We start from the raw sequence: 27949 nt of genomic DNA, 5'->3' as shown, positions 1-27949 counted from the left end.
TCAGGTAATGTGGCAAAAAAAGGTCAGGTATGGTGATGAGTTAGTGAGTGAAACAATGCTTACAATGCCTATATTACTGTTTGAAAACCAATATACTCTTGTACTACATATAAATTCGTACCAAGTAAATACAGGTAAATAAATACCGTTTATGAGTGGTGTGAAATAGTTACCCTCCCTTAGAACTTGTTTTCTTTGGTGCCAGCTTGTTAGAAAACTCAGTAAGGTAAGGAGGTACTGCTACCTGGATTGAGTATTTTCAACCTCAGGTGAGCGATTTCTCTATGAATTTTCTATGTTTCTCACCAAAACCGGAGGTTTTAGCCAAAAAAAAAAAGTTTTTTCGAATATACCTCGGGATTAGGGGGTGTCGGAGGTGCGAAATAGCTTGGGACGTGACGGGTTAAGGTGGCAAATCAGATGACGAGGGATAATCGGAATATTATTGGTGAGCAGTGTGTGAAGAATGATGAAGGAAGGGTAGTGGTGAACAGTGAGGATATTAAAGATGCATGGAGAAACATTATGGCTGGCTGCTGAATGAGAAGTTTGACTGGGACAGGGAAGGTTTGGAGCCAGCAGATCCAGTGTTTGGCCCTTGTCCTTTGATTGATGCTGCTACTGTGAGTGAGGCAATACACAGGATGAAGGTGGGGAAGGCAGCAGGTCTGTCTGAGTTGACTGCCGAAATGTTGAAGGCCTCAGGAGATATAGGGGTGAGTTTAGTCACTGACCTGATAAATAGGATTATTTATGAGTGTGTTGTCCCAGATGACTGGCTGAAGAGTGTAATTGTAAATGTGGATAAAGGGAAGGGTGATGCCTGGAAAGAGGAAATTATAGATGTATAATGCTTTTAGATCAGATAATGAAGGTAATGGAGAGAGTTTTAGAAAGTATGATTAGAGAAAGAGTGAATATTGATGAGATCCAGTTTGGGTTTATGCCAGGTAGGGGGACCACTGATGACATATTCATTGTTTGACAGCTTCAGGAAAAATATATTGGTAGGAGAAGGGATCTGTATTTTGTTTTTGTTGATTTGGAAAAGGCCTTTGACAGAGTCCCTAGAGAGGTGGTGAAGAGGGCAATGAGAAAGCTTGGGTTGGAGGAGTGTCTGGTCATGGTGGTTATGGCTCTCTATGTTGGTGCTCGCACCCAGGTAAGAGTGAATGGAGATTTGAGTGATGAATTTTCCATGAATGTTTGTGTGCATCAGGGGTCAGTTTTGAGTCCCATGTTGTTTATCATGGTACTTGAAGCCCTCTCGCATGACTTTAGAAACACTCTCCTGTGGGAGATGTTGTATGCTGATGATTTGGTGTTAATTGCGAAAACGAAAGGGAGGTGGAGGAAAGGTTTAGGAAGTGGAGAGATGGTATAGGGCACAAGGGCTTAAGGGTAAATGCAGATAAAACAAAAGTGATGATATCTAGGGTTGGTGGCTATACCATCAAAGACGAAGGAGAGTGGCCATGTGCAGTTTGCCACAAGGGCGTGGGAAGTAATTCTATCTTGTGCAGTGTCTGTGATAAATGGGTGCACATGAGATTAGTGGTATCAGAGGTAGACTGCGAGACAATGCTGATTTTATGTGTAAGGCATGTTGGGAAGAGCAGGTGGAGATTGTCAGGCGTGAAAGGATTGAACTTGCTGGTGAATCTCTTGAGTGTGTGGAAGAGTTTTGTTATTTGGGAGACATGTTGTGTGCTGGAGGTGGGGCTGGAGCTAGCCCTGTGGCTTGGGTGAGAAGTGGTTGGAAGAAGTTCAGGGAGCTCTTGCCTCTTCTGACATTGAGAGGGCTCTCCCTACGTGCTATGGGGTCTTTGTATGCAGCATGTGTTAGGAGTGTAATGCTGTATGGTAGTGAGACCTGGGAAGTAAAGGAGGAGGATATTCGCAGGCTCAGATGTACAGAAATGACAATGATTAGGTGGATGTGTAGTGCATCCCTGTGTGCAAGGTCTGGGGGGGCTGGGTTTACGATGGAAGAGTTGAGAGGTAGGATGGGACTGGAGTGTATTGATGTTGTGATGAGGAGAGGTAGATTGAGGTGGTTTGGACATGTGGAGAGGATGGGGGATGATAATTGGGTGAGGAAGGTGAGAAGTGTTAATATTGGGGGTGGGGTTAAGGGGTAGATCGAGAAAGACATGGGACGAGGTCATTAAGTGTGACCTCAGGGTTAAGGGACTGAAGAGGGAGGCTGCAATGGATCGTGCTGCGTGGAAAGCCGCTATTAGGTGACCAAGGCCTATGCATGCAAGCATGTTGGAGTCTTAAAAAAATAAAATAAATAAATAAATAAGAAAATAAAAAATCACAGCGGACTCATATTTACACAAAAATTTCATTCCACTAATCCCGAAAGAGAGAGAAAGTTAATGCCTTATGTCAGCTGCACAGAGGCCAAAACTGTCTGCCTTGGCTTAAGCAGACACTGTCTCCTCACTGATAGGGGGACACAAGTTGTATTTTTCCCTTTTTATTTAATTTTCTCTCTTTCTATTGCTTTCATTTGTAACCACCGGATGCAACTGGAAAATGAATGAGAGAGATCAAAGTAACAGGAGGAGGAGAGGAATGAAAAGGAAAAAAAAAAAAAAGGAGAAAAAGGAAAAGTGGGAAAAAAATAAGCCATAGTCTGTCAAAGTGAGCTTTTATGTTGAAAAACATACTTCTGTGTAAACAGGACCATTTGCATGGTACCTCTAGTTTAACAAATGACTGCATCAGAATGTCAACTACCAGCATTTCCTTGGCAGTTTTATGTCAGATATAGATGAGTACTGTATTTTTACAGTTTTATTTGATGAGAGAACCTGGTGACAGTTTTATATACTGGTAACTCAGTTAAAATATTTCTTTACATCTAAGCCCTTTCACATTCCTCTCCTAACTGCTCATCATTACTTCTCAATACTTATCATACTGTAAACAGTAGCACAGTGATTACCCTGATAACCTTGGGTGTAGCAGCTTCCACTTGACTGTAAGATGTAGAAGTGCTGGTGTGGAAAGGGACGTCACCACTCATACTCAAGTCCATTGCAGTACTGCCACATTCAATACTTTCTGCAAAGAACAAGTTGACTGTAAACAGAAAGTGCATCAAGAAGATATAAGTGCAAATAATATAAGAGCTGAAAGCAGATAACTACAGATAAGCTGAGAATAATGAAGGCTTGAATGATACACATGCATGTGTGAGCACTCTACTGATATTTCTACTTTTGTGTATCCATTTAGATCCTACTGAACTTATCTACAGCAAACCATCATTATACTGGCATTTACTTATATCAGACATCTTATGCCCACTGGCATATCATCTGTTGCATCAGACTCTGTCCAATACAGTTACACTACCAGTACCAATAATTCAGCTTTAAAAAATCCAGCAAGTCATTGTAAAGGCCTAAATTTCCAGCAACACTCAACTGTAAAAGCTAGACAAGTTGCAAAATTTCCTATCATTGTCTGTGCATTCAGTTTGGTTTTGGTTATATTATGGATGTTTTACACTACCTGAACTTCATAAAAGTGGATATACTGGACAAACTGGTCTTAAAAGTAATACTGTAAATATCAAGATGCAGTTAGGCAGGCCATGGCTTTCACATAAAGAACCAAACACAATATCAAGATTATGTATTTGCTCATGTTGTGTTGCCATATATAAACAACTTCCTGACTTTGCAATATTGGTTTCTTCCTGTAAATGATTAGTGTTCATAAATATACAGGGAGTCCCTGCTGGGCACTTTGCTACAACTATTCTGTTACCTGGGGATTCATCCAATTACATAATTTTTCTTTTATCTTAGAACCAATGAGATACTATCTCAGGTGCAATCAAATTTACAGCAGTTGTGTGATGTATATACAGTAGGCCTTTCTTTTGCATAGTTAATAAAGCCATGAAAACCACAGCAAATTTATCAAGAAAATCTCTAAAGAACCATTGTTATTTGGCTAATGTGGGGGGAAAAATATCAATATTTCCTCAAAGTCCCTATTTTGGCTCTCTTGAAAAATGTACTACCACCACATACATGCATAAAAACACACTGATTATCATTAGGCATCCGAAATAGTGAATGAATAAACAAGAATATACTGGCAATAAGAGGCCAACAATTAAAATTTTAATCCAACTTGATCCTGTAGATGATAAAGTGATGGTTGTTTTAAGAGGGGGGTATCTGAGACCAATAGCCTAAAGGAGTGGGAATAAGAAGCGTCTCAAACCCAAGGGCTGAGGTTTGGCCTCAAAGATGTAAAAATCACTCCCTCCAGATTCATCAGAGATGTGTCTTGCTGAGCCTGGTGGTGGGGATGTGCTAAGACAGGGAGACGGAGACAGCAGGACGACAAAAGCCACAACCATGACATCAATGCTCCATCAGTGCCACACTGCACTGGTACTGGTATTCTGAATGTTAGCAGAAACGAATTGGATGTCGGTCGGCTATTTTGCCACACGAAACATGTTGCTCAGAGCATTAAATGCATTGAGACAGAGGTTAATGGCACTGCATGAAATGTACTTCATGCATATGGATTCCACACAAGAGAAGGGTCTATTGTCTGATACATACTTAATTTATTTTCCTGATAACCCTTAGCTCTCTCACAGAACGTAATTGCAATACATTTTGCATTTCATAGAGCACACTCATTATATACAGCTCTTTATCCATCTATCAATTCTTTTTTGACCCATCAAGAGTGTAGGAGCCCAGGGAAGATTACTCAGTACCAACATTTAAGGTAAGGGTGGCCAGCCTTCCTCACCATTAAGTACCATTATGTGAGAAATAAACCTATATAGGCTCAATCCAGTTGGAACATCTTACCCACTAAACTACCATAAGTAATTTGGTTACATGGTTATCACCCAGCATGATTCCCTTAATAGTTTCCTGGTTTACAGGAAACCATTTGGCTTGTGACTCACTGTAGAGTACACAGAAGGCAGCAATACAATGAGTGAGTGTATGGTGGGCACTCTCACTTACAAATAATGGCAGGGCAGTTAGTGCCAAGGTACATTTGGAGGGTGTCACTGCACCTTTCCTGGCAGGGTGCTCCAAGGCCCCTGCCACAGCCACTGGCCACTTGAGACTGTGTGGGCAGGTGAGGCCTGTGGACCATCCCCTCCTTTTCTTTTCCAAGTATGACAAAGATGCCAAATGAAAAAGCAAGTCTGAAGAAACTAAAGCAAACAAGGGGTTTATAGTGGCATCTTTGAATGTGGGTTACTTGATGGGTAGAGGGGGGAAAAGTGGCGAAGACCTTAAGCAGAAGATGGGAGGATATCTGCTGCACATAGGTTAGGTTTTGAGGAGAATCAGCAAGGACGACTGCTGGGAAGGACTGTAGTACTGTATAAGTTATTTTGGAAGGGAAAGACATGGTGGTATGGGTATGCTGTCAATGAGAAATGAGAGGAATATGTTATGAATATATGAGGTGCTACCGAAAAGTTCCTGAAATTTGCAAGCAGGGTCGAAACCACTTGTCGTACAGTGTGTGGATGCCAGGTGACAGTGCATGCACCCTGTGTTTGTTAGCGTGTCAAGTGTGCAAGATGGATGTGTTAGCTGCATGTGTGCATTTTTTCATCACTATGTTTGGGTTAGTTTGTGAATATTGTGATCTAAAAAATGGAGGCTGTAAAAAAGCAATGTGCATACATCAAGTTTTGTGTGAAACTTGGGATGAATGCTGTAGAAACTTATAAAATGTTAAAACAAGCATTTGGTGACAATGCTTTGGGGGTTACACAAACGTACAGCTTATTTAAGCATTTTAAAACAGACAAACATCAACAGATGCCAGTGCACATTCTGGCCACCCTTCCCTCAGTTCAGCTCCTGACAATGTGGCCAAAGTTCACGCAACCATCCTAAAAGATCGCACGAGGACAATTCATGATGTTTGTGACATCATTAGCCTATTGTATGGAACTTGCCAACTCATTTTGTCTGGTGACCTTCACATGATACAAATTGCTGCAAGTTCGTCCCGAGGATCCTGACTGATGAGCAAAAGCAGCAATGTCTGGAAGTCTGCATGGTGCTCCAGTAAATGGCCAGAAATGACCCTAACTTCCTCTCAAGTGTCATTGTTGGTGATAAAAATGACCCTAACTTCCTCTCAAGTGTCACTGCTGGTGATGAAAGCTGGATTTACTGGTTTTGCTTTCATTTTTGAAGGCTCCAACATGCTTGCATGCATCGGCTTTGGTCACCTAATGGCGGCTCAGCATGCTGCTCTGGCAGCTTCCCTACTTAGTCCCATATCCCTGAGGTCACACTCAATGGCCTTGTTCCAGGTCTTTTTCGGTCTACCTCTCCCTACCAACATTAACACCGCACTTTCTGCACCCAGTTATCATCCCTTATCCTCTCCATATCCCCAAACCAGCTCAGTCTTACTCTCCTCATCACAACACCAATACACTCCAGTCCCATCCTACTTCTCAACTCTTCCATTATAAATCTGGCCCCTCCAGGCCTCTGACTTAGGGAAGCACTGCACATCCACCTAATCACTGCCATTTCTGTACATTTGAGCCCACAAACATCCTCTTCCATTACTGCCCAGGTCTCACTACCATACAGCATTACATGCTGCATAAAAAGATCCCTTAGCACGGAGGGAGAGCCCTCTCAATGTCAGGAGAGGCAATAGCTCCCTGAAACTCTTCCAACCACTCCTCAATGTATCCACAAAGCTAGCTCCAGCCCCACCTCCAGCACATAACATATCTTTCAAATAACAAAACTCATCCACATACTCATGAAACTCACCAGCAAGTTCAATCATTTCATGCCTGGCAATCTCCACATGCTCTCCCCAACACACCGCACACATGAAATCAACACTATCTCTCAGCCTACATCTAATAACATTGTATCTCATCTCTTACGCACCAACTTGTGCACAAATACTGCACGAGATGGAGTTACTTTCCACGCCATTGTAGCAAATCGCACATGGCCACTCCCCTTCTTCTTTGACAATACTGCCCCCAGCCCTAGATACCATAACTTTTGTTTTATCTGCATTTACTCTTAAGCCCTTATGCCCCATACCATCTCTCTCTCTATCTCTATCTATCCACTTCCTAACTCTTTCTTCTACCTCCCTTTCATTCTCTGCAATCAATACCAAAGTAGCAGCATACAATATCTCCCATGGGAATCCATTTCCGAGGTCACATGAGAGGGTTTCAAGTACCATAATAAACAACAAAGGGCCAAAACTAATCCCTGTTGCACACCAATATTCACAGAAAACTCGTCACTCAAATCTCCATTGACCCTTACAGGCATATCTTAACCCACCCCATCCCGACATTTTTGGACCTTTTTTTTTTTTGGCTCAAACATTCGCTTTTGGTGAGAAACATCGAAAATTCATAGAGAAATCACTCACCTGAGGTTTAAAATACCCGATTTAGGTACGAGTACTTCCTTCCCTGACTGGGTTTTCTAACAGGCTAGCACCAAAGAAAACGAGTTCTATGGGAGGGTAACTATTTTATCCACTCATAAACAGTATTTATTTATTTACTTGGTACGAATTTATATGTAGTACAAGAGTATATTGGTTTTCAAACAGTAATATAGGCATTATAAGCATTGTTTCACTCACTAACTCATCACCATTCACGACCTTTTTTTTCCCACATTACCTGATCATCATTTCTGACTGTTTCTTCCTCTAATGCTATGTAAACTTTGTCCTCCACATTGTCATCGATTGGGGAATCACTCTGGCCCTGAATGTCTTTATTGGCCAGGTCACTGGTAACAGGTGAATTGCCAAGACAATGGCGTGGGGGGGGGGGTTATGCGGTGTAAGGCATTGTCCCTGCTTGGCATCTTGTAGAGGAATAGAGGAAGGTGTACCGTGTATATGTGCCAAAAATCACTCATGAAATCACTCGCGAAAATTGAAAATTGTGCAAATTAGGGACCTTTCAATGTTGCCGCGTTAATTCACGTCACTGGGACGGCGCGGGTTAACTTACAAACATAATTGGTTCCAAGAGGCCGTTTGCAAGTTGGTTTTTTTCGCAAAATGAAAATCCCTTACAGAACTACATGTACAACATAAAAAGCACTGTCCTGTTCACTGATCTGTTGGTAATGTTTTAAATGTTCTTGAGAAATTTATATTGTATTATGAAATATAAATGCATAAATTAACACAAGAAATACACAAGAAAATCATACAGTATAGGACACAATTTTGTTCCTGCTACTGTCCAATGCCTATTTACAACTGACGAAAGATAATGGAACATTTGCCACCTGCAAAGATGTGGATGTGGCAAGCATTTCATTTTGTTTCCTTAGTTGTAAATATACTTCGGACATAAGCCATAACAGAGTTATCTTGTTTTATAAACATTACTGTAGCTCACCTGAGGGCAGACATAGCAGGACTTGCAGCAAGTGAGAGGAGGCAGGTGGAGGAGTGGAGTTTGTTGAAAGATGTGGGTGAGGAGAAAGCAGTGGGCGAGTCAGGATTTTCGGGAGAAGTAGGCTGAACGGATGTAGCTGAAGGCTAAGCTTAGAAGGTTGAAGGCTGTGGTTTGTCTAATTTCGTTTCCACCCTTGAGAACAACCTCGTGGTTGATGACTGGGAAGCATTCTTCTTTTTTCTTGTCAAGGATGAGACGATAGCAGGCCAGGGCATCAAGCACAGCAGCATAGACTCTGCCATTTATCAGCTATATTAAATGGAGTGTAAGTACTACAAGCACAATGAGCAGCGATCCTCTCTCCTCCAGGTGAACAAAACAAAAACAAAAGATGGTGGGATAGTCCCCTAGCACCACACTGTTGCCTAGCAACTCGCCTCACAACTACTTTAAGAGGAGTAGACTGTAGCACCAGTCGAACAGGGCAGTACTCCCGAGGTTGATGGCAAGCTGGTGATAGGGAGATCTGGAGCTCCCGTTTCACCAGCCCTCAGGACTTGATCCTGACCATCTCCCTTTTCTGAACATTTTCAGTGCATTCATTTACACAGAGAGTAGGCCAGCATGCTCTCATAATACCTCTACCTTCAACTGTCTACACCACACTACATGCACATAACATATCACACCTTCTATTCACATCTTTAGTAATGGCCGCTGCAATCTTACTGTCAAATGAGGTGGTACCTCGGATTGCCACCACCGGCAGGGTAGGGCTGGAGGCACAGGGTCCTCCCGGTCGCCAACAAGCGACTGTGCCGGCAGCGACTGTTGCTATTTCCGGGAATGCTCGTCAGTGAAGAGGTGACGGTGCGGCCTTATTCTTTACCAACATCCGCGGCCTTACCACAAATTTAAACTCAGTTCATTTTTTCCTTCAGTCCATATCCCCTTTGGCCCTTTTCCTCACAGAACCACAAATCTCACCCTCTACCGATATATCTCCATTTTGTTTTCCCGGTTACCATCTCCTTACAAACTTTCGTAACAAGGGCGGCACCTGTTGTTATATCAAATCCCAATATGCAGTTGACACTATTTTAAACTTCACTTCATCCAGTTTTGATTACTCACTATATAAATTAAATTGCCAAAACATTACCAAATATATCCATGTAGTTTATCGTTCCCCCAATGCTTCTTCGGAACCCAGTGTATTTGATTTCATATCCACTCAGTTGAGTAACCTTGACCTTGCCCTTGGCAATGAAATTACCATTTTGGGTGATTTTAACATACACAATGTTGAATGGTTATTGCATTCTGCCCGGACTGACGACACTGGTCTAGAGTGCGAGCTGTTTGCGGAATCGTTTAATCTCACCCAGTTGGTAAAGCAACCAACCAGAATACCTGATAATCCTGACCATAATGCCCATCTCTTGGATTTATTCTTGACAAATAATCCAGATCAATACAGGATAGAGGTACTGTCACCACTTGGATCCTCTGACCACAATCTCATCAAAGCCTCATTAGTTAATCCTCCTACACCTCCCCATTCCGAACCTGTCAGGGTGACCCGATGGCACTTTGACAGGGCAGACTGGGATGGATTTAGAAATGATCTTGCTGATGTTCCATGGCAGTCTTTCTTCTCTAATGATCCCAATTCTACCCAGTCCCACATTTGCGACTTAATACTAGCTGGTATGGATTTATTCATACCAAGTCAACAATTCACTAAAAGATCAAACTCTCCAAAATGGTTTGATGGCAATTGTGCCAGAGCAACAGCCCAAAAGTCATTAGCATATAACTCTTACTTAAAATAAAAAACATCTGAATCACTCTCCCAATTTAAAATTGCCAGAAATCATGCAAAAGCTGAATTAAATCTATCTAAATCAAACTTTCTTCAAAAGCAAGCATCAAAACTACTTAACAACCCTAATGACAATAGAATATTCTGGTCAACTCTTAATTTTTTCCATAATAACTTTAACAAATCATCTTCCATTCCCCCACTAATATCTTCAGATGGCAATATTACACATGACCCACGTGGGAAAGCAGATATCTTTGCTAGTACCTTTGCCAGAAATTCTACCATAGATGATACCAGCCAAAATGTCTCAGTACTGGAACCTGATTCTCCTGAAATTGCCCCACTTAAAATACAGACAAGATACGTAAAATCCATCCTTGACAATTTACCTACCAACAAAGCTCCAGGCCCAGATGGAATTCCGCCAATTGTTTTGAAAAAGTGTTCCCCTGAACTTGCCTCTGTCCTAGCTAAATTATTCAGACTATGCATACGTACTTCTTTATTCCCAAATTCATGGAAAGAAGCCAATATCCACCCAGTTCCGAAGAAGGGGAGTTCGTCTGACCCCTCCAATTACAGACCAATAGCTGTCACATCTTCTCTTGGTAAGGTATTTGAAACTTTAATTAATAAGCATATTGTTAAACATCTTGAATCCAACAACTTAATTAGTGATAGACAATACGGTTTTTGCCACGAAAGATCCACCATGGACATACTCAATCTCTTAACTCATACCATCCATCAATCAATTGATCTTTTTGGAGAAACTCATGCAGTAGCTCTTGATATCTCTAAAGCTTTCGACAGAGTATGGCACCATTCCCTGTTGTCCAAACTCCCTTGCTATGGACTAACGTCTTTTGTTCCTTTGATTTCTTCTTATCTTAGTGACAGGAAAATAAGAGTAAAAGTAGATGATGTATATTCGAATTTCCACTCAATTAACGCCGGCGTGCCGCAGGGATCAGTTCTGGCGCCAACCCTATTTCTGGTTCATATTAATGATCTCTTATCTGTCACTCACAATCCCATTCACTCATATGCAGATGACTCAACACTACATAGTTCATTCACACTCAGACATCCATTTACAAAGTCTAATATCTCTACCTCTCAACTCAGTACAGCCATCTCCATAAATCAAGATCTATCTACAATCAGTGAATGGGGACAAAACAACCTTGTCTCTTCTAATGCTAGTAAAACTAAATATATACAGTTTACTAATAGACAGATATTGCCAGATTCGTATATTACCTTCAGTGCTACTAATATTCCCATCTCCAAAAGTATTGAAATTCTTGGTGTCTCACTTAACAGTGCCCTCAGCTGGACCTCTCATGTCAGATCACTTGCTAAAACCGCCTCAAAGAAACTTGGATTATTGTACAGAGTCCGTAACTTCTTCGCCGATGAGCAGTTAGCTATAATTTATAAGAGTCATGTGCGCTCTCAGCTTGAATATTGCTCACCCTTGTGGAACAGTTGTGGAGAGGTTGCATTAAGACAACTAGACAAAATTCAGAATAAAGCTGTTAGAATCATTAACAACCCTGCCATTACATATAAACTACCGCCCCTGCAAGTAAGAAGGAATGTTGCCTCCCTTGCATTATTTTACAGATTTTTTTTGGCAAATGCTCAGACGAAGTTGCATCCATGGTGCCACCTCTCCATGCCTTCCCTCGTGCTACACGGGCATCTGGTAGCGCTCATGACTGGAATGTCACTCAACCATATTGCAGAACTTCTGCCTATCAGAATTCTTTCATTCCCCGAACTGCATCTCTCTGGAACTCGCTTCCCCAGAGTTGTTTTCCTCCAAATTTCAACCCACAACTGTTCAAGTCTAACTGTTACAGATATTTTATGAACAGAGGACACCAGTAATCTGGTGTATGGATTATGTTTTTTTTTACCCATTTGTTTTTCCTTCCTCCGTTCTGTTATTTATAAAAAAAAAAAATAATAAATTTAAAAAAAAATCAGTTTTTCGTGGTAATGTTCGTACCTGTGAAATGTTTATTTTTTGCTTGTTCGCATCTTTGAAATGCTGGGATCTTGAATACTCATAAATTGAGGTACATCTGTACTTGGGTGCAAGCACCCACATACATGGCCTAACCATCCTAACCAGCCACTCGTCAATCCCAAGCTTTCTCATTGCCCACTTCATCACTTCTCGAGGGACTCTCTCGAAGGTCTTCCCCAAATCAACAAAAACAAAGTACAGTTCCCTTTTCTTTCCTATATTTTTTTCCTGAAGCTGTCAAACAATGATTATGGCATCAGTGGTCCCTTTGCCTTGCATAAACCCAAACTGCGTCTCATCAATATCCACTCTTTCTCTAATCATACCTTCTAGAACTCTCTCCATTACCTTCATTATCTGGTCTGAAAGCTTTATGTCTCTATAATTTCCTCTTTCCAGGGCATCACCCTTCCCCTTGTACACAATTATAGTTACACTCCTCAGCCAATTATCTGGGACAAAAGAATCATTTATAATTGGATTAATAAAATCTGTGACTAATCCCACTCCTATATCTCCTGAGGTTTTCAACATTTCAACAGTCAACTCTGACACACCTGCTGCCTTTCCCACCTGCATCCTGCCTAATGCCCTGCTCAAATTAGCTGCGTCAATCAAAAGCCAACGGCAAGACACTGGATCTGCTGGCTACAAACCTTCCCTGTCCCAGTCAAACTCCTCATTCAATAACTGGTTGTAATGTTCTCTCCAAGCATCTTTAATATCCCCACTGTTCACCACTAACTTTCCTTCATCATTTTTCACACAATGTTCACCTATGATATCCCCATTCTCCTTCTTCATCTGACTTGCCACCTTAAATATCATAATCTTCCCTTCCCCACTATTTTGATCATCAAGTAAAAGTATCTGAGATTCAGACTTCGCCCTGTAAACCTCTCTTCTAGCTATACTATCGGTAGCAAAGTATTCCTTTCTGATACCATCCTTTCTCCACTCCTAGAGAGACTTCTTTTCTCCTTAAATGCAGCTCCTACACCCTCATTCCACCACCAAGTTACTTCATGTTTTGGGAGGTGCCTTGTCCATCCATACACTGAATCAGTAACTCTCAAGAGGTTGCTTTTGAGGGCTCTCACTATTTTATTACCACCTCTGTCAACACCTCCCTGTTCAGCCACCACTCTCCTCATCTTGCTTACAGAAGGCATCCCTTACTGCTTGGTTTTTCAACTTCCATATTTTCCTCCAAGGTGCATAGGTCCTCTTTTTCATTACCCAATCCTTAAGCACCATGTTACATATCAATAACTTGTGTTGCAGCACACACTACTCACTTCCAATAACTTTAACATCCCATATCAACACTCCTATCAGCCCTCCTGACCATGAAATAGTCTATCTGGCTGCTATTTCCCCCAGACTCGTATGTAATCAACCTACTGTCTATTTTACTAAAATGTGTGTTGCACAAAATCACGTTCATTGCCTCCCCAAACTCGAGTATCCTTTCCCCTTCCTCATTTCTTGTACCATATGCACATTCCCCCTGTACTCCTTCATATCCTTGAGCTGCTTCACCTACATGACCATTTAAGTCCCCTCCAAAAACTACAATCTCATCATCCCTCATACCATTTACTACATGTACTAGGTCATCCCAGAATCTATCCATCTCTAACTCATCCAAGGCTGCCTGTGGAGAATACATCGATACAAATGCAAACATAATTCCACTGAACAAGACTTTCACTACTATTATCCTATCACTGACTTTCATTACATTCATGACATATTCTACCCACTTCTCCCCAGCCAACACACCCACACCACGATATCCATCTGCCCTACCCTGCCAACTTGTAATGTGCATCCCTCCCTCAATGATTCTGGCTGATCCTCCTCTATACCTGACTTCCCGCACACATCCCATATCCACCCACCTACTACTAATTGCCTCATTTACTTACCCCACTCTACTCCTCAACCTTTCCACATTCCATAATGCCATTCTAATCCCCTTGGGTTATTTAGTTTCCTCAGGCTTTCTTAGAAGATCTTTCCTTTTAGTCATAATCTGGTAAGAATAAATAATAGGGAGAGACATATCACAGGCCCCAACAACCCACACAGTCCCAGGCCTAGGCATAGAATATGGGACCCATAGCCCACCAGCTGTGCCCAGTGGCTGTGGCAGTGGCCTCAGGGCACCCTGCCAGGACAGCTACAGAAACACCCTCCAAGAGCCTTGGCACTGTAACTGCCTTATACACCCATTCATAGGGAAGTCTCCTAAAGTGCTACTCACAGGCTTGGGCCCCTCTATATTGGGCGGAAGTGGCAGCCTGGGAACCACAATCCCCAGTACCTGTCATGGGGTTTTAAAGAGTATGTAATATTAAAGAATAATTATTCAATAATACTGAGAACAGGACAATGAATTGTCTTGTGAAAATCAAGCAATGATTACTTTATGCCGGCTTACTTCGCCGATTCTCTAAGGAAGAGAATTTATAAACTTTCTTAACAGTACACAGCAGAGACTGATTCCTCACAATTGCTGTTTGTTAGTACTCTTAGCCTATGGAGAAAGTGACTTCACCCCTGACAATCAATAACTAATGCTATTAATGATAACAGGTTCTTTCTGATGCATTAACTCCTGGTTGCACAACGGATTTTAAGCTTAATACAAAAGGACTGGCCTAAGTACCAGTTATGAATAGCAAAGCGTTTACGCAAACTAGGAGCTATAAGCGAAATAAGCTTAATATGGAAAATAAAACACGAGTTTACATTACATTAAGCTTAAGAAAAAGAACTGTTAAATTTACTGATTACAATAAAATAAATAAACGTTACATGAGTCTCAAGATGAATTCAAATAAGGAGATCACACTCACTCCCTCACTCAAAAGCTAACTCTTAAACCTAGGAAAAACGAAAAGGAATACTGGTCAGAAACGTGGACCAAGCGGATGACTGGGCGTCGTTGAGGAAGGACGCTGCACACGCTAAGTCTCTCGCCAATCACGCTAGGTGGAAATTCAGGAACTGGACAACGGCGGCACTGCTACGCATTGGGCCCAACATGTTTTCACGGCGCTCAAATCTTGACTGACTTCAAATCGTGAGAAAGAGGCGAGTGTCGAGCCGCATTGCTAACGGCTAAAATGAGCGACACACGCCCATAATAAATCGCTCAGCAGAAGTGCTAATGTCTCGCACAAAGACGATCACTTATGACACAGTGAAAAATTGTTCTGAAAACACTCCTGACCTGGTGAATACGTGACGGTTGACTGAGTGATAAAAACTGAGATTCCACTAGAATTCGCGGTTTCCCACCAAAGTTGATGTCACGAGTTTATTCAAATACAAAATCGTTCGGACATGTGACATTACGCCCCATGAAAATCAATTTTTTTTTCTTCAGAAAAAAAAATTTCAATATACATACATATAAATCTTAACTCAGTCACACAAGATTCACACCATGGTGTGTGTGTGCTATCCAGCTACAGAAGAAAGTAACAGTCCCCAGTGAGCGAAAAAACCACGTATTTACGTTAACAGAAGCAAGTTTGAGGGAAAAACTCAATGACGACAGTGAAAAATCCTGTACTCAGGTCAAACTGAGCGAAAAGTTCCGTACATTTACATTAACAACTAATTGTTATGTAGCGTAATGTATGTAATACATGGTGTAGGTGTGACAGTTGTGGTGTAACTGTACCTATGTGTAAAATTACATAATGCAAATCAATAGTAAATGATGACGATGAAGCAGAACAGAAGAGGCAGCAGCATGCTCTGTTGAGCACCACCTCTCCTCCTCTAAACCTCACCTTCTTTTTCTAACGGAGACTCAGCTGTCTGAGGCAACTGACTGCAAACCCTTTTCTGTATCCTCCTACTTTCTCTATACTCATTTCAAAGCCAAAGGTGGCTGTTGTGTATACATACGCAACGACTTATCTTGCTCTCGTGTTCCTGAACTTGATTCTTCTGAATTCTCCACACTCTGGCTTCGGCTTTCCTGTCGTTCTCTGACTAAATATATCTGTGCTGTATACTTATCCCCTAATTCTACTGACTATCAAAAATTCTTCAACTATCTTACTTCTACGATGAAACACATTCTGTCCATTTCTCCTTTCTCTGAAATCTCCATTCTTGGAGATTTCAATGTTCACCACCACCTTTGGCTCTCCTCTCCTTTCACGGATCCACCTGGTGAACGAGCCTACATCTTTTCTATCCTTAATGACCTAGAGCAGCTTGTACAGCACCCTACCCGTATCCCTGACCGCCTTGGAGAGAGCTCCAACATACTTGACCTCTTCCTCACAACTAATCCTTCTGCTTATTCTGTTAATCTTTTCTCTCCGTTGGGCTCCTCCGATCACAACCTTATTACCTTAACCTGTCCTATCACTCCGGTACGGCCTGTGGACAATCCATTGAAACGTCGTCTGTGGCATTTTGGAGCCGCAGACTGGGAGGCCCTCAGGCAGTACTTCATTGATTTTCCCTGGAATGATTATTGCTTCCATGGCCATGAACCATCTGAGTGTGCCTCGCGCATTACGGAAGTTTTTCTCTCGGGCATGGAAGCATACATTCCTTTCTCATATCCTTTGACTAACGCAAGAAAGCCATGGTTTAATCACGCTTGTTCTAATGCTGTCCGCAACAAGGAGAAGGCCTACAAAAGGTACCGCAGCCAACCCACCCCTGAATCACATCATCTTTACGTTTCTGCCCGGAATCGTGCTAAGTCTGTTCTTCGCTCTACTAAAAATAATTTCATCCATACTAAATGCTCTCAACTCTCCAACTTGAATTCTTCCCGCTCCTTCTGGCACCTTACCAAAAATCTTTCTAACAACTTTACCTCATCATCCTTCCCTCCCCTTTTCTACTCTGATGGTTCTGTAGCTATATCTTCTACTGATAAAGCAGATCTCTTCGCACAGACTTTCTCCTCCAATTCCACCTTAGATGATTCCGGTGCTGTTCCTCCATCACTTCCCCCCTCTGACTTCCTCATGGCTGACATTATAATTTCTTCAGTTGATGTATTTTCTGCCATCACTGGCCTCAGTACTAACAAGGCATATGGGCCTGATGGGGTCCCTCCTGTTGTTCTCAAGAACTGTGCTTCTGTGCTTACACCCTGCCTAGGCAAACTCTTTCGCCTTTGTCTGTCAACTTGTACCTTTCCTTCTTGCTGGAAGTTTGCTCTCATTCAGCCAGTCCCAAAGAAGGATGACCACTCCCAACCCTCCAACTATCGTCCAATTGCTTTAACGTCCTGTATTTCAAAAGTTTTTGAGTCAATTCTTAATAGAAAAATTTTAAGGCATCTTTCCTATCACAACCTTCTTTCCGATTGTCAGTATGGGTTCCGTCAGGGACGCTCCACTGGCAATCTTCTCACCTACCTTTCAGACTCCTGGTCATCCTCCTTTCGGGAATGTGGCAAAAGCTTTGCCGTTGCACTTGACATCTCAAAAGCTTTCGATCGAGTCTGGCATAAATCTTTAGTTTCCAAACTGCCCTCCTACAGTTTCTATCCTTCTATCTGTGCCTTCATCGCTAGCTTCCTTTCTGGTCGTTCTATAGCCGCTGTTGTAGACGGCCATCGTTCTTCTCCTAGATCTATCAACAGTGATGTTCCTCAGGGCTCTGTCCTATCACCAATTCTCTTCCTTTTATTCATCAATGATCTTCTAAGCTGTACATCTAACCCTATCCACTCATACGCTGATGACTCCACCCTTCACCTTTCCATTCGGTTCCCGCAACGCCCATCTCAACAGTTACTTCAACAAACAAGGGATGAGGCTATGCCACACCTAATGTCTGACTTGGCTCGTATCTCTGACTGGGGTAAAAATAACATGGTTGTCTTTAATGCATCTAAGACTCAGTTCTTACACCTATCAACCCGACAAAATCTTCCACAGGTATACCCACTAATGTTTAATAATATTCAGCTTAATCCTGCATCATCCTTGAACATGCTTGGGGTTTCATTTACTCGGGACTTATCTTGGAAAGATCATATTACATCTCTTGTAAAATCTGCTTCCAAGAGATTGGGTGTGCTAAGCTGACTCCGCTCTTTCTTTACCCCTGCACAATTGTTGACTCTATACAGGGGTTTTATCTGCCCCTGTGTGGAGTACAACTCTCATGTGTGGGGAGGCTCCCCACATACAGCTCTTCTCAATAGGGTGGAGTCAAAGGCTTTTTGTCTCATTAACTCTCCTCCTCTTACTGACTCCCTTCAACCTCTGTCTCTTCGTCGCACTGTTCCATCTTTATCTCTTTTCTATCGCTACTTTAATGGTCACTGTTCCTCTGAACTGTCTGCTTGCATTCCTCCACCTCTATGACGGGCGCATAGCACCCGTCTGGCAGTAAACTCTCATCCCTTTTCTGTCCAACTCTCTAATGCAAGAGTTAACTGTTACTCCCAGTCTTTCATTTATGCAACAGGTCAGCTCTGGAACTGTCTCCCTCTGTCTGTATTTCCTGATGCCCATGATCTCCAGTCTTTCAAACGCAGTGTGTCCAGGCATCTCAAAATGATCGGATCTTGAATTTGGCTCTCTATTGTATTTTGTTTTTCTCATGGAGGGAACTGTTACTGCGGGCTCAAGGCCTTTGGTTCCTTCTTCCTTGCATTAAAAAAAAAAAAAAAAAAAAAAAAAAAAAAAAAAAGCATCAGGGACGATCAGCTGTTCTGCATGGCAATGCTGCACCCACCAGCTGCACCTGCAAAAGCAATCAAGGTGGAGCATCAAAAGTTTTCATTTCTCTCTCTCTGCCTAGCAATCAGTACTTATGTTACAAAAAGTACACTATTTACATTATTAACCACGAAACGTAGTCAAAGCGTTTCTGCAGGACATCAAATGCTGACCCAGTTTACTGGTTAAACCCTAAACTTAATTAGCGAAAAGACTGGGCGTTTCTGCAGGACATCAAACGCTGCAATTCGCTAAATTAACCAGGGAACGTGGTCAAGAGCGAAGAGACTGGCGTTTCTGCAGGACATCAAACGCTAAATTAACCAGGAAACGTGGTCATGAGCGAAAAGACTGGGTGTCTGTGCAGGACATCAAATGCTGCGATTCGCTAATGGACCCAGTTTACTGGTTAAACTAACTCTACACTTATGATTCATGACAGGAAGCTGAGAATCCCTACGCAATCTCGGGCAGGTCATATTTTAACACCCACCGTGGATGTGAACACTCATGTGGATATTGTGCATTCTCTGGGAATCCTCAGAGAGGCCCACAGCTCGAGACGTTCCACAAGGTAATTCATACACAGCCTCGGACTGTCTCTGCGAGGTTCTCAAACTTCCCCCTTAACTTACCGTACATGTGTATGTACAGGCCCTGGACATACTGTGTCCTGTGGGGCCAACGGGCGAGTTGTCAGGTCTGCACCCACTTCACCACTGCCCTGTCTCTCAACTGACTCAGAGATTACGGGTGTGGTTTCAAACGGCACAGGAAGGACATGACCCTGATTAGTGGTACGTGGACACACATTGCAGGAACGCACAAAACTATCTATCTCTCGTCCCATCCCTGGCCAGAAAAAGTCTGCTCGGATATGGCCCTGGGTTTTCCTTTTGCCCATGTGACCTCCTGAGGCTGAACAATGACCCCATTCTAAAACTGCCTGGCGGTACTTGGCGGGAACGACGAACTGCAGTCGAACCTCACCCTAGGGTGTTCGTGACACACAGTACAGCCATCCTTCTTTACAAAGGACTTGGCTTGACCTCCCCGTGAATACTTTATCACTCTACGTTTTGTTTCTTTCGCACGGCAGCAAGTGTCGGGTCAGAATGCTGTTCATGAACAACAACTTGGCTACACATTAGATCTTGCGGCAATTCAATGGTCACTGGGGTGACACAGTTTGGAGCCTCGAGCATGGCTCGTGTTTCTGCAGCCAAAGTCTGAGTAGCGTCATCTTCAGTGCAACTATACTTGGCACTGGGAATGTTGCCTATGATTAAGTCAAATAAAGGTTCTGGCACGACAACTGTGAGTGTCGTACCAGTGTAAAATGGAGATGCCACCTGGATACGTGCCTCAGGGAACAATCTCACTGATCCATCAATAAGGTTAGCTTGGATCTGTCGACCTGTGCACTCCTCAGGCCGAACAAGACTCTGCCTGACAGAGCAACATGTGGAACCATTGTCTCTCAGGACCTTCACAGGAATGGCTCCCACAAACCCTGGCTGAACAAGGAAGGCACTGTCACCTGTGGGAGGGCCTGTGGAGGAAGCAGCTAGCCACTCATTAGGCTGCTGAATAAATGAAGCAGCAAACATGGTGCCCCGAGAATTTGATACCTGAGGGGTCCTACTCACTGCCTGGTGAGATGGAACATTGGCCATCTGTGAAGGGGGGTTCACTGTCGCTGTGGGACTAGAGAACTGTGGGGGAGTACCCGTACTTTGAGGGACGACACCACCGTGCTGCTGCTGAGGAATGAAGGCTGCGTTCGCCTCCTGCCTCCTATTCACTTGAGATGGTGGTGAAAAGGACAGTCCCGACGGTCGGTTGCGTGGCTGATACTGCTGCTGGTTAGGGTACCTGTTGTACCTCTTCCACTCAGGCTTCTGAGTGTTTTGTCCCTGGTCCTTCCGCGGTTTTGGACCTTGGCCATTATTCTGAGAACGGCCTTGTTGCCGGGGTTCAGTCTGATACGGTTTCCCAGATTTATCAGCTTTCCTGTTCTAGGTATGCTGCTTGCGAGTTTGATACCCGTATGCAGTGAAGAATGCGTCAGCCTTCTTCACCATTTGGCTGGCATCTCTTACCTGGCAGATCTTAAGCTGAGCCATAAGTTCAGTAGGCCACGACTTTTCCAGCTGCGTGCGCAGCATAAGGTCAATTATCCCCTCACGCGTGGACGGAGTTTCATCATTCTCCATCCACTCATCTAAGTAAGCAGTAAGCCGGTCAAGAAACTGAACGGCACTCTCTTTATCCTGTAAACGCGCCCTCATGAACTGACTCTTGGCGTCGTCAACTGTGAGGCCATACGCTTTGACACGTGCGGCCTTCATCATCTCATTTGTGAGATTGTCTCCACGAATTCTGTGGAGAATATCGAGGGCAGGGCCCTCAAACAGGCTAAGAAACTGAAGCCGCTTAGCTGCATCATCCAGCTGGTACAGTTGAGCCATGTCTTCAAAACGAGCTATGTATGGCTCGATTCACTCACCTTCCCTGTATGGGGGAACCTTGATGTGTGGGGTCGCCATAATAATTGCAGGGATAGCGCTCGTAGAGCTTGGGCCAGCTGCACCAGATGTGTCTGAAGCCAAGGAATCTCACTTGAGCTTCAACATTTCAAATTCATGTTTTTCGCGTGCTTCTCGCTCAGCATGTTCGTGTTCTCATTCTCTCTCTCATTCCTCATGCTGTTCTTGTTCATGTTCTAATTCGAGTTCGCGCTGTTTTCGCTCGTGTTCTAACTCGAGTTCGCGCTGTTTTAGCTCGTGTTCTAACTCGAGTTCGCATTGTTTCCGCTCGTGTTCGTTCTGTTCTCGCTTGTATTCACACTCCTTTTCGCGTTCCTCATGCAGAATTTGACGCTCTTCATGAGCATCATTCTCGCGTTGCTGTTCGTAATTAAACCGAGAGAGGACAAAGTCCTTAATTTTCTCCAGATCCGTAAGCCCCATATCTTTGGCTTCCTGTACATAGACGCTGGTGGACATGATGCTAACTCAACCTAAATAACTTAGCGACTCAGTACTGACTGCAAAATTTTCAGAGAAAGATGCCAATAATCAAGAATAAACAATATAGGCACAGGTTAGTGGTGACCAGTTTGATCTAATTAAACTGGTAAAAAAAGAAAATTAAACAAACAACTGACTGTGAAAACTATTACAGTAATCACTCTAATATCCGGACGCCCAATATCCAAACATCCCCACTACCCAGACATAATTGTCCTGGGATCAAAAAAAAAAAAAAAAAAAAAAAAAAAAAAAAAAATCCCACCCGTAATTTGAACTTGCCGAGCGCGGCGGGGGAAAGCATTGTTGTGGCGCGTCATTCCTCCGATGTCCGATAGAGCGTCGCTGCATCCTCTCCACTTTCTGCCTGTCTCTCACCACGAGTGCACGCTCGTCATTATGACTGCCCACGTGATCGCTTTTGTGGTGGTGCCTTACCTGCTGCAGGGCCTCCTGCTGCTCTCGGGCCTTCTCTTAGTGTGTGTGATGATGGCCCCGCCACCTGAGAAAAGGAAGAGAGTGGTGTTGACTCTGGAGAAGAAGTGGGAGATATTGGAGAAAGTAGATGCGGGGTGGTCTTCTTCCCGCATTCTCCGCGAGTATAACCTGGCCCAGTCTACTTTGTTCGATATCAAGAGATCCCGAGACAAACTCATGCAGTACACGGCTGACTTCTCGTCGAGAAGCAAATGCAACGTGGAAAGGAAGGTTATGTTTACCCCAAGTTTGCAGAAATCGACCGATCCACGCTGATTTGGCATCGACAACAACGTGCTGCTGGTGTGATGGTACGTGGAACGGAGCTGAAGGCTGCTGCTGAGAAGTTCGCCAGGCTTCACGATGCCCTAGACTTCAAGGCATCCGAGGGTTGGCTCTTTGCATTCAAGTTACGGCATGGCCTTACCAACCGTAAAGCACATGGCAAAGCATTGGACGCTAACGAGGATGGAGTTGACGAGTTTCGGCACAAGGTGAAGGGCTTGATCGACAGGGAGGGCCTCACTCTCGGTCAAGTCTACAACGCAGACGAAACTGGCCTATTCTATCGCTCGCTGCCAACGAACACTCTAGCCGAGGAGACGGAGAAGCGTGTACCTGGCTGCAAGCTCTCCAAGGAACGGATATCTGCTTTGTGTTGTGCCAATGCTAACGGCATGCACCGGCTTAAGCCCGTTGTTGTTGGCCGCGCAAAGCAGCCTCAGTGCCTTCGTGGGGTGATGGATGTCCTTCCTGTCGTCTGGTACCATTCTTTGAAGGCATGGTTCACAGCTGTGATCTTCAAAGACTGGTTCCACTGCCACTTCGTCAAGGAGGTCATCCATTACCAGACGAAGACACTGGGAATCCCGCGCGACCAGGTAAAGGCTCTCCTTCTCCTCGACAATGCACCTGCCCACCCGTGTGACAAGGACTTGGTTGCTGAAAATGGCCGTATTAGGTGCATGTTTCTGCCACCTAATACGACTGCTCTCATCCAACCAATGGACCAAGGAGTGATCGTGGCAACAAAGCGCCTATACCGTCGGAAGTTCCCGGACGAGGTGATGATTGTTCTCGAGGACGAGGACGAGCGAAGGGAGGGACGGGACACACGAGGCAAGCGGACTTTGGAAAACCTTCGCCACTACAACATCAAGTCTGCGCTGTACAACTGGGCTAGTGCATGGAAGGAGGTCCCTGTGAAGACTTTGGAAAATGGTTGGTCTCGTCTGCTTCTCGGAATGCATGTGGAGTACGATTTTCTAGGATTTGACGTGGATGACTTCCATGCACGGCTACGTACGCATGGCGACGATGTAGATGTGGACGATGTTCGTGAGTGGTTGGATGACGACGAGGGCGATCCTGGGTATCAGACGTTGTCTGATATCGAGATCGCGTCTTCGGTTGCAGGTGTCAGTACCGAACTTGAAGATTCCGACGATGAAGGCGACGATGATGCGGACTCCTCTCAGCAGGACACTACTCCAGCCATCCCCAAGCTGAGCGCACTCCGGGAACATCTAGAATTCGTCCTAGACTACCTGGAACACCCGGACTGCGACAGGGAGATGGGGCCCTTGAGACTCATGGAGGAAGTGCGTGCTTTCAGGCAGCGCATCATCAATCGTCAGAATCGTCAGTCATTGCATCAATCAACCACTGACAGTTTTTTCAGGCCCGTGACCCCTGCTGTGCCCAGCCCTGGCTCCACTCCGTTGCCTCCCCAAGACAGGCCCTCATGCTCCGAGCGACACCCCAGCACATCAGCCATGGTGGAGTCACCGCTCGACGTGAGTTTGCGGCTGTCTTCAGAGTCGTCTGCAGTGGGTATGCCATCACCATGACCCAGCGATGCACCCCTAGGTCGCCTGCCAGTGATACTCTCAGACTTTGACAGTGAATAAACAGCAAGAACTTCTCCACTAGACCACACGGGAATTTAGAGTGTTGTGCAGTGAAAAAAACAGTGTGTTGTATTAAGGATTTACAGTTGTGAGAGAAAAGACTCAATAGAAAAAAAATTTAACGTAAATAGACTTCTTTGTTTTGGCTTTGGAAAATTATAAGAATGGGAAAAGTTAAAGTGCAACACTTAGTAAGTTACAATGGAGCATTATTTAGACAAGAGTGCACACTGTGAAGAGAACGGACTTCTGTGTGTGATTGACTAAGTTCAGTGCAAGACTTCAGGAACAGTGTACTGCAAGTGCTTCAGGAAATCCTTCTTACTGTCAGAGTCCGAGAGGAGGCGGTTATTCATCGAGGTGGCCAGGGACTTGCTGTAAGTAGGCAGAATGTTTCATACTGTACTTTTTTCCCTACTATACTTACCTCATTTCACTCTTTAATGTCCTTTATTGGTGTGAATAGGGTGTTAGGAGCTATGCATGTGCAGTAGGAAGGTGATTTTCTGAGTTAGGCTAGGTTAGGGTCCATAAGTACCATAATGTTTATTAATGTATGAACATACTTCTAAACATACATTTTATGTTTCTTTTGCATTTATTTCAGTCATTTATGTGCCTTATTGGTGTGATTTGGGTCTTAAATAGGTGCTATGCATGTCCAGAGGGAGTTGTAAAGGTGTTTCTCTGAGTTAGGGTCCATAAGTACAAGTCCATAAGCTGGGGCCCAATATCCGGACAGAACCAATATCCGGACCTACCTATGGCTCTATTACGTCGGATATTGGAGTGATTACTGTACGTAAATTAATAAAAACTGAATCAATAATCACCAGTAAGATAGTGCCTATAGACTTTAATGATAAATACCTAAGTATGAACAAGTGAGTATTATCTCGTGAATAACTTTAGAGGTAGGAGTAAATATCCTGGAATGAGGTCGCCAATTGTCACAGGGTTTTTAAGTATATGCAATATTAAAGAATAATTATTCAATAATACTGAGAACCGGACAATGAACTGTCTTGTGAAAATCAAGCAATGATTACTTTATGCCGGCTTACTTCGCGATTCTCTAAGGAAGAGAATTTATAAATTTTCTCAACAGTACACAGCAGAGACTAATTCCTCACAACTGCTGTTTGTTAGTACTCTTAGCCTATGGAGAAAGTGACTTCACCCCTGACAATCAATAACTAATGCTATTAATGATAACAGGTTCTTGCTGATGCATTAACTCCTGGTTGCACAACGGATTTTAAGCTTGATACAAAAGGACTGGCCTAAGTACCAGTTATGAATAGCAAAGCGTTTAAGCAAACTAGGAGCTATAAGTGAAATAAGCTTAATATGGAAAATAAAACACGAGTTTACATTACATTAAGCTCAAGAAAAAGAACTGTTAAATTTATTAATTACAATAAAATAAATTAACGTTACATGAGTCTCAAGATGAATTCAAATAAGGAGATCGCACTCACTCCCTCACTCAAAAGCTAACTCTTAAACCTAGGAAAAACGAAAAGGAATACTGGTCAGAAAAGTGGACCAAGTGGATGACTGGGCGTCGTTGAGGAAGGACGCTGCTCACGCTAAGTCTCTTGCCAATCACACTAGGTGGAAATTCAGGAACTGGACAACGGCGGCACTGCTACGCACTGGGCCCAACATGCTTTCACGGCACTCAAATCTTGACTGACTTCAAATCGTGAGAAAGAGGCGAGTGTCGAGCCGCATTGCTAACGGCTAGAATGAGCGAAACACACCCATAATAAATCGCTCAGCGGAAGTGCTAATGTCTCGCACAAAGACAATCACTTATGACACAGTGAAAAATTGTTCTGAAAACACTCTCGACCAGGTGAATAAGTGACGGCTGACTGAGTGATAAATACTGGGATTCCACTAGAATTCGCAGTTTCCCACCAAAGTTGATGTCATGAGTTTATTCAAATACAAAATCGTTCCAACTCGTGACAGTACCCTCTAGAACAAGTTGAACCACATCCCATCCAGGTACCAAACTCTATGCAGGCGGAGTCCTCATCACGCCTCCCCACTACAGGTTCACCCCTAGGTAATGTGGGCAGAGTTTTCTGGCCGCATGCCCTCGGTGGCGTCAACCCTTGTGACATAGTGGGATACATTGTGTGATATGTAGTACACAAGTAGAGTAGTGCATGGGATTATTAGAGGAAAGAGTATGGGAGAGTATGCTGTTCTACTCTCCATGTTAGTGTCACACTGAAAAAGTCAGCAAAGGGGGATGGTCCAGTAGCTAGTGAAATGGAAGCATCAGCTCTCCCTATCACCAGCATTCCCATTCCCCTTGGGAGTGCCACCCTAATCGGCTGGTGCTACAGCCTACGTATGGGTAAGGCCCAGAAATCAAACAACAATCATCACAATGGAAGAGCCCAGCTTTGCCCTGACCAAAGGCAAGTCAGGTCAAGAGCAATATGATGACAATGCTCATCACTTTCCTTGACATGGAGGGCATTGTTCGTAAGAAATTCGTTCCACAAGGACAGACCATCGATGCAAAAGTTCTACTGTGACGTTTTGAGATGGTTTTGGGAAGACGTGAGGTGAAAACATCCAGCCAGGTGGTGCACAAACAAATGGTTGCTTCACCATGACAAGAATCTGTACACACAACCTTCGCTGCTCAGCAGTTTTGGGCATAAGAAAACATGCTGATTGTTCACCACCTCTCATATTCATCAGATTTGGCCCCATGTGATTTTTTCCTTTCCAAAAACGAAAATCCTGCTGAAAGGACTAAAATCTGACACCACTAAGGAGACCCAGGAAGAATCGCAGAAAGTCTTGAACAAGCTGATGTTCAAGGACTTCAGAATGTGTTCTAATTGTGGGAGAAGTGCTGGGATCAATGTCTGCACACCCAAGGAGACTACTTTGAAGGGGACAGTGGTGATTAGGGCTTGACATAAGTTTTTTCCCTTCTTTGGTCAAATTTTGGGAACTTTTAGACAGCACATCATAGTGAGAATAAATGAAAGGACCATCCACTCACTCGATATGGTGCTGCTCTCAAGTGCCTGCCCTTTCCTTTCTTCCTTCTTTCCATCCTTCCTCTTCTGTCTTTCTTACCATCATTCCACTTCTGTCTTTCTTACCATCATTCCACTTCTGTCTTTCTTACCATCAATCCACTTCTGTCTTTCTAACCATCATTCTTTCCTCTTCCTTCTGTGTACAGGTGATTCTACACTGAGTGACAAGCCAAATGGTTTTCTGCACGCCAGGAAACCATTCACTACGCTGGGTGGTAACCAAATAACCAAATTATGGCACCTGGTGGTTTACTGGGTAATTAAGGTGCTCCAATCAGATTGAGCTGGTGTAAGTTTATATCCAAGGGGTGGTCGGGGTTTATTCCTCACATAATGCCACTCATGGATGGGTGAGGCTGGTCACTCTCATCTTAAATGTCAGGGCCAGCTTGCCTAGCCCTGGGCTCCTACACTCCTGATGGGGG

General features: G+C 43.6%; 1 protein-coding gene across 1 annotated transcript in view; it reads right to left on the bottom strand.

The window, feature by feature from the left end:
- Positions 1-27949, bottom strand: part of LOC145394188 (tether containing UBX domain for GLUT4) — a 673993-nt gene that overhangs the window by 279734 nt on the left and 366310 nt on the right. Inside the window, exon 7 of the mRNA XM_080268173.1 lies at positions 2966-3075. Coding sequence (XP_080124299.1) covers positions 2966-3075 — 110 coding nt within the window. The remainder of the gene's footprint in view (positions 1-2965; positions 3076-27949) is intronic.

This window comes from Coenobita brevimanus, chromosome 26 (genome assembly GCF_032717465.1).
Source record: "Coenobita brevimanus isolate Jiangsu-jjx chromosome 26, ASM3271746v2, whole genome shotgun sequence".
Taxonomy (NCBI): domain Eukaryota; kingdom Metazoa; phylum Arthropoda; class Malacostraca; order Decapoda; family Coenobitidae; genus Coenobita; species Coenobita brevimanus.
This window is presented reverse-complemented; position numbering and strand designations above follow the sequence as displayed.